The 5549-nt window shown below is 47.5% G+C and overlaps 2 protein-coding genes across 2 annotated transcripts; both read right to left on the reverse strand.

Moving 5' to 3' along the window:
- Positions 1-4051: 4051 nt before the first annotated feature.
- Positions 4052-4234, reverse strand: PPTG_23273 (hypothetical protein; the record flags this gene model as incomplete). Its single annotated transcript, XM_008909527.1, has 1 exon — positions 4052-4234. One exon carries the CDS (start codon positions 4232-4234, stop codon positions 4052-4054), a length of 183 nt encoding a protein of 60 aa, XP_008907775.1.
- Positions 4235-4442: 208 nt separating this feature from the next.
- PPTG_12829 (hypothetical protein) lies at positions 4443-4871 on the reverse strand (the record flags this gene model as incomplete). The annotated part of the gene is made up of 1 exon (XM_008909528.1): positions 4443-4871. One exon carries the CDS (start codon positions 4869-4871, stop codon positions 4443-4445), a length of 429 nt encoding a protein of 142 aa, XP_008907776.1.
- Between the last annotated feature and the right edge of the window lie 678 nt (positions 4872-5549).

The following is a 5549-nucleotide window of genomic DNA, read 5'->3' on the forward strand; positions in this document are numbered from 1 at the left end:
AAGTTCCTCTTGTGTTCGTGGTACTGGCCAGTCCTTGATGGTTTGTACCTTGTCCGGATCCATCCGTACGCCGTTGCGTCCTACGAAGTCCCCGAGACACGGAATCTCGTCGGCACAGAAGACACACTTGGCAAGCTTGACGTACAGCTTGTGGTCACACAGGATATCTAATGTCTTGCTCAACGCCTTCAAGTGGTCGTCTATGTTCTTAGACTTTGTGAAAACATAGATGTCATCGTAAAACGACTTGGTGTTTTTCAAACCTCGGAACAGCTTTGACGTTAAACGATGCATCGTCGCTGGCGCATTACAGACTCCCATGGGCAGAACAAGAAACTCCCAGAGTCCGTTTGGCGCTTGGAATGCTGTGAACTTGATATCTTCTTCACGCATACGTACTTGATAGTACGCGGACATCAAATCCATTGTGGAAAACCAGTACGCTCCGGACATCGCGTCGAGGATGTCCTCCTTCCTCGTCATTGGGATACCTTGGCGTACAGTGTTGGAGTTCAAGTACCGGTAGTTGTGTACGATTCTCCAGCCAACAGGTTTCCGTACACAGAAGGTTGGAGCCGAATGTGGACTGATACTCGGAAGAATGAGCTTCTTCTTCACCATGTCTACTACCCAACGCGAAATCTCGCGTTGCTGATCTGGCGATTGACGCCACTGTTGCCAATACATTGCAAGATTCTGATTCTTCACGTCAATCCTTTGCTCAATCTCGCGTTTCTCAGGTAAATCTTCCGGTAGTTCAGGACGGAACACATTGTCTATATACTCCGTGAGTAACTGGTACGCTGGATTCTCCTTGAAGCTATTCCCATTCCGTATCCAGATACCGTTGTGCTTTCGCACTCCCAACGTTGTCGGGTCGATCTTGTCGTTGTAGTGAACGAGCAACTTGCTTGATCGTTTCGTTCGTCAGAATCAACATAAAGTCAGGTTCATCGATCGACTTGGTCTTGGTTCTCAGGAGCTTTCGTAGTATCTTGCGAGTGATGAACTTCGCCTGGACACCAGCCTCGTCAACGACACCCATCGTGAACATCTTTTCCACAACAGTGCCTCTGCACCGAGTACTGCTGCTATCTCCAGCCTCTCTTACAGTACCGTCGCGTTTCGACAATTCCAAGTTGTCCTTCACCGTCGAACCCTTGCCGGCGGACGCGTCTCCTGGTTGTTTGCAAACAATTCTTGGGCTCTCTTTCTCCGTTGCGTCGCAAACCGTTTCGACCGCGGACTTCACATCCGTTTCCAGCGCGGCACCTCGGCAGAAATCGGGTCTTTTCGCCGATAGGCCTTTCGCCTCGACAGATCTCCGAAGCCCGGAGGCAATCATCGGTCCACAGGTCTCCCCTGTTCGTTTCCAATGCCGAGTCTTCACTTGCGTTCCTTCGATACATCGACCTCTCCAGTCAATCTGCGGCTGCGTATCCTCGAAGAATGGGATTCCAAGGATTCAGTTGAATTCGTCGGGTATGGCGTAGACGATAGTGATACACTTGTACGCCTCGCCCAACCCAGACACCATTTCGAGGGGAAGTACCTCCAGTTCCGTTTCGACAATCTGGTTGTCTCCGAGTTTCACACGAATGCTCGTATCATTGAATTTCGAGGCCTTGAGTAGATGTTTCTCGACCCACTGTCTGGACACGCAGATTGTGGTTGCTCCACAGTCCAACAGCATTCTTTGGGTCGAAAAGGTCACTCCACTAACGATTATTTCCCCCTCGACGGAGAACAGTGGACGCGATTTGTAGACGAAAGGGTTTTCGCACAGAACATTAAGACTGATATTCTCAAACCTAACTGATCCGGCTATGTTCTCCTCCACGACAGGACCCTCATTCACTGACGTGGTTGTCGGTTTCCCTGCTTTAGTTGCTCCTTCTTCCAAAGGAAGCAGTTGGCCTTGATGTGGCCAGGTTTCTTGCCGTGGAAACAGGTACGACCCTTGACTCGTTTCGGGGCAGTCTTCGGCTTGAAACGCCCTTTACCACGGTACGCATTTCCCTTGAACGACTTGAGATGACTCGGCGCTTGATCAGTGGACGACTTCCGCTTGTCTTGGCGAGTGTGACGTTCGCGCGACTCGTCAAAGAAGTGTGTCACCTCGTACTTGACAAGTCCATTCCTTCGCTCAGGGTCTCCGTGTTCTCGAGCTTGACGTAGCTACGCGTGCGCGGCTTGAGACCGTTCGCGTAGTGCAGTACTTGGTCAAGCACGCTCATTCCTTCGACTCGGAAGATTAAGGCTGAATACTCGCCGTCGTAGGTCTCGATGTTTCGTAGCCTCGTCCTTTTTAACCTGTTATATTAAGCTAGACCGCTGCCAACAATCGTATTTGGTTAATATTGAGCTAGCGAACTTTCCCCTGATCTCCTCCAGCTGTTTATACTTTGGCCAGTGGCCAGTGGCCACACTCACGCTTCTCCACCATGCGGAAAATACTCGCCAAGTACAGCGAAACAGAGCTCCATAGCGCCACCCAAGCTGTTCTCGCTGGCGCAGCGTTAAAGGCAACGCGTAAACAAATGAATATCGGGTATAGCACGCTGAAATATACGTAGCTGCTGCACGCAAAAAATCAGCCTCATGAGCCTAAGCGTCGTAGGCAGCCCCCAATGCTTCCGAAGACAGCTGAAATCGATATTAGAGACTGGATCCTCCAGCAACAGGTGACTGGCCATCCTGTCCGACGGCAAGACGTCTTACACAAAGATCCAGGAGCGGCACCAGATCACATCAACGATCTGGAGTGTCGTTATTATAGTGGCGAAGAAGCGCAAGTTGATTGATTACGGATAAGAGGAGCAGTAAAGTATTCCGCTCTGGTCTTCTTGACACATCTGAAACGTAGTCGCCTCAGTGGCAGTATCCACAGCGCGGACTACCCCAATTGGACCCACACGAAAGCCACCAAGAAAGAACTAGCCACATAAACAATTTCTTTAGGTCTAACCAACTGCTAAATACACTCCAATCCCTATGTTATCCTCGCAAAGCTCGCAATGCGCACAACGCAATCGCCAGAGTTGGCTGATGTTCTTCTGAGAGTCACTCTACCGCTAAAAATGTGTGTGAAGGACAAACCCGATCGGCAAAGTGAAGCTAAACATATGAACAATAATGGATAATGACTTTGGAGCCTCACCTTTACAAACCGTTATGATTGGTTGAGATCACTACTGTACATACAAATTAGTTTACGTTAATTAACGTTAACTTACGTTTAAATGATGCTCCCTTTTTTCTCTACGGGAAGTTAATGTTAGGTAACATCCCCATCACTACTTTCTACACATGAACCTGTCTAAGATGAGCTCGTATATTGATAATATTCTGCCATATTTGATAGAATTTTATTCCGCCGAACTGGTAGAGTTGTTCTCCCTTGAGAATACTGTATAACTTGAAACTTTCCACAATGAAATGATAGACAAGAAACGTTCAAGTGAGGTCAAAATCAAAGTAATAGAAATGAGTGGTACCTAACGGTGTGGAATCACGTGACCGATCATTCCAAAACCAGTTTCATCGCAAAACAGCTTCTTAAAGGGTCGCTGTATCTGATTGGTTGGTATTACTAACTTATTGCAATGTTAGTAGTACTATGGAATGTATAGTATAGTAATTAATAAACTAGCAGATGTAGGGCGGCTTGTGGAAGCTTCTAGAAGCTTCCATCTGTCCGAACTGCGGGGGCGACACTTTTACTTTGGCGCGCCCTCCCCCAAGTTCCTATCTTTTTGAAATAGTCGCAATCGAGACTTTTCGAAAGTCTGGTGTACTGTCAAATGTTTCCATACATTTCCAGATTCAAAGTATTTCGTTTGACTTCCACTAAATTTCATGAATGTAAATCACATCAACCGCCTTAACAAAGTCAACCTGATCACAAGTTGTTCAACGGGCTGTACTAGGTGAGGAATGTTAATCTGTAGAACTATATACAAGCTCTAAAACTATCCTAAGTACAGACTCTTCCCTCACTTCCAACATCAGTACCACTGTTCAAATTTAAGGCGATAGACATTAAAACTGTTCATTGCTTCTTACTTGTGTATTTGGGACACAGCATCACGATCTCGCCCACACCATCGCCACGCACGCAACTACCAGTTCCAGACCTCTCGCCGACTCCATTAAAGATAATCCCTGTTGAGGACAGCAGTTTCCGTCGCTTGCCGTCCCTATTTGCTTTGCTCTTGGTGCGGGCAGCGTTCATCGTGGTGGTCACAATGGTGTTGGCGGTGTGTTCCCTCTGTAAAATAATAATATAATGGCTCTCAAGCTATCCATTTCACGCAGTGTTATACATGAGAGAAAATGTGTAAAACAGATCGTTGTGGTTAACAAGTATAATTGATTAGTGCGAAAGGGAAGAAGCTGTGGTTTTATTTCACAGGTCTTAATCGCCAGTGAAGCTGTGTACGCTAGTCACGTCCGCGAGGATGCTCCGAATTCCACTTTTTCAAAAACAAGTAGTACTTCCTCCCGTTCTTCCGGCTCATTTCATCGCGCAGACCAGTCAATTTCTCCTTGATCTGACCCGGAGTGTATCCTTGATCGAACCAATCGTCCGCCCTCGCAGCCCACTTGGCAGTCCACCTGGCAAGCGCCTGCTCGTCCAACAGCGCCGGGTTTACTCTCTCTTCTTTATCTTCTTCGTTTTCATCGTCCTCGCGGTCGACTCGCAACAACCTCTTGGCGTTCCTACCATCGACAGCGCGGGCTGGAGCCGCAGCGTCAGTCGAAGTCACTGTAGTCAACTTGGCCTGGCTTTCGCCTGAGACGGTCTCACTAGCATTAGAGCTATAGAGAAGAGTTGTCGTAGCGAAGAGCAGGAAGTGGGTGAAACGCATGTTTGGTCTTGGATAGTTGTGTGGGCGTCGGTGACTTGAGTAGTGCGATGAAAAATAGGAAGTGAACCCGATGGCTAGACACACTCAAATTCAACTCTCAATGTTAGCTCCCATCCTTTTGTATGGTTAATATCTAATGTTGGTAGTGGTTTTCCAAGCATCTCTCGCAATCGGTGGCGAGCTCCCATTTTTCGTTTGCTTAGCCTGCGATGGCGGTAGTGATGTTGCAAGCATCTCACTTAAAGTGGGCTAAGTGATCGCTCCTTCCAGAGTGCCATCCGCTCTGTCAGATACAGTAAGCAAATACAAGAAAGTGTTGTCATGCCGTCATGACAGCTCCAATGCTATAGCATTGGGGTCTGTTGTCACATAAGCTTGAAATGCGGACAGTACAGCACCTGCGCCGCGAGATTTGCTCCGGGAACCTTTGTAGTATTGTTGTGTTTCTTTCTTTTTGAAACCCTTACGTGCTCGAGTAGTTTCTTTTTGAAAAGGTGGTGCTGCTTACCTTATTCTCCTTGGTAATGACAGTCAATCCAAAAGATCTGTACTGCAAATACTACTCGAAGTACGATACCTCTGAACCAAGGACTCCCGGAAAATATCGTATCAAAACATACTACACCGGGAATTAGATCCAGTGCGCTGCTGACAGCTGCTATTGTTTGCGTTTGGTTT

Source organism: Phytophthora parasitica (assembly GCF_000247585.1).
Source record: "Phytophthora parasitica INRA-310 unplaced genomic scaffold supercont2.34, whole genome shotgun sequence".
In the NCBI taxonomy this organism is placed as follows: domain Eukaryota; phylum Oomycota; class Peronosporomycetes; order Peronosporales; family Peronosporaceae; genus Phytophthora; species Phytophthora nicotianae.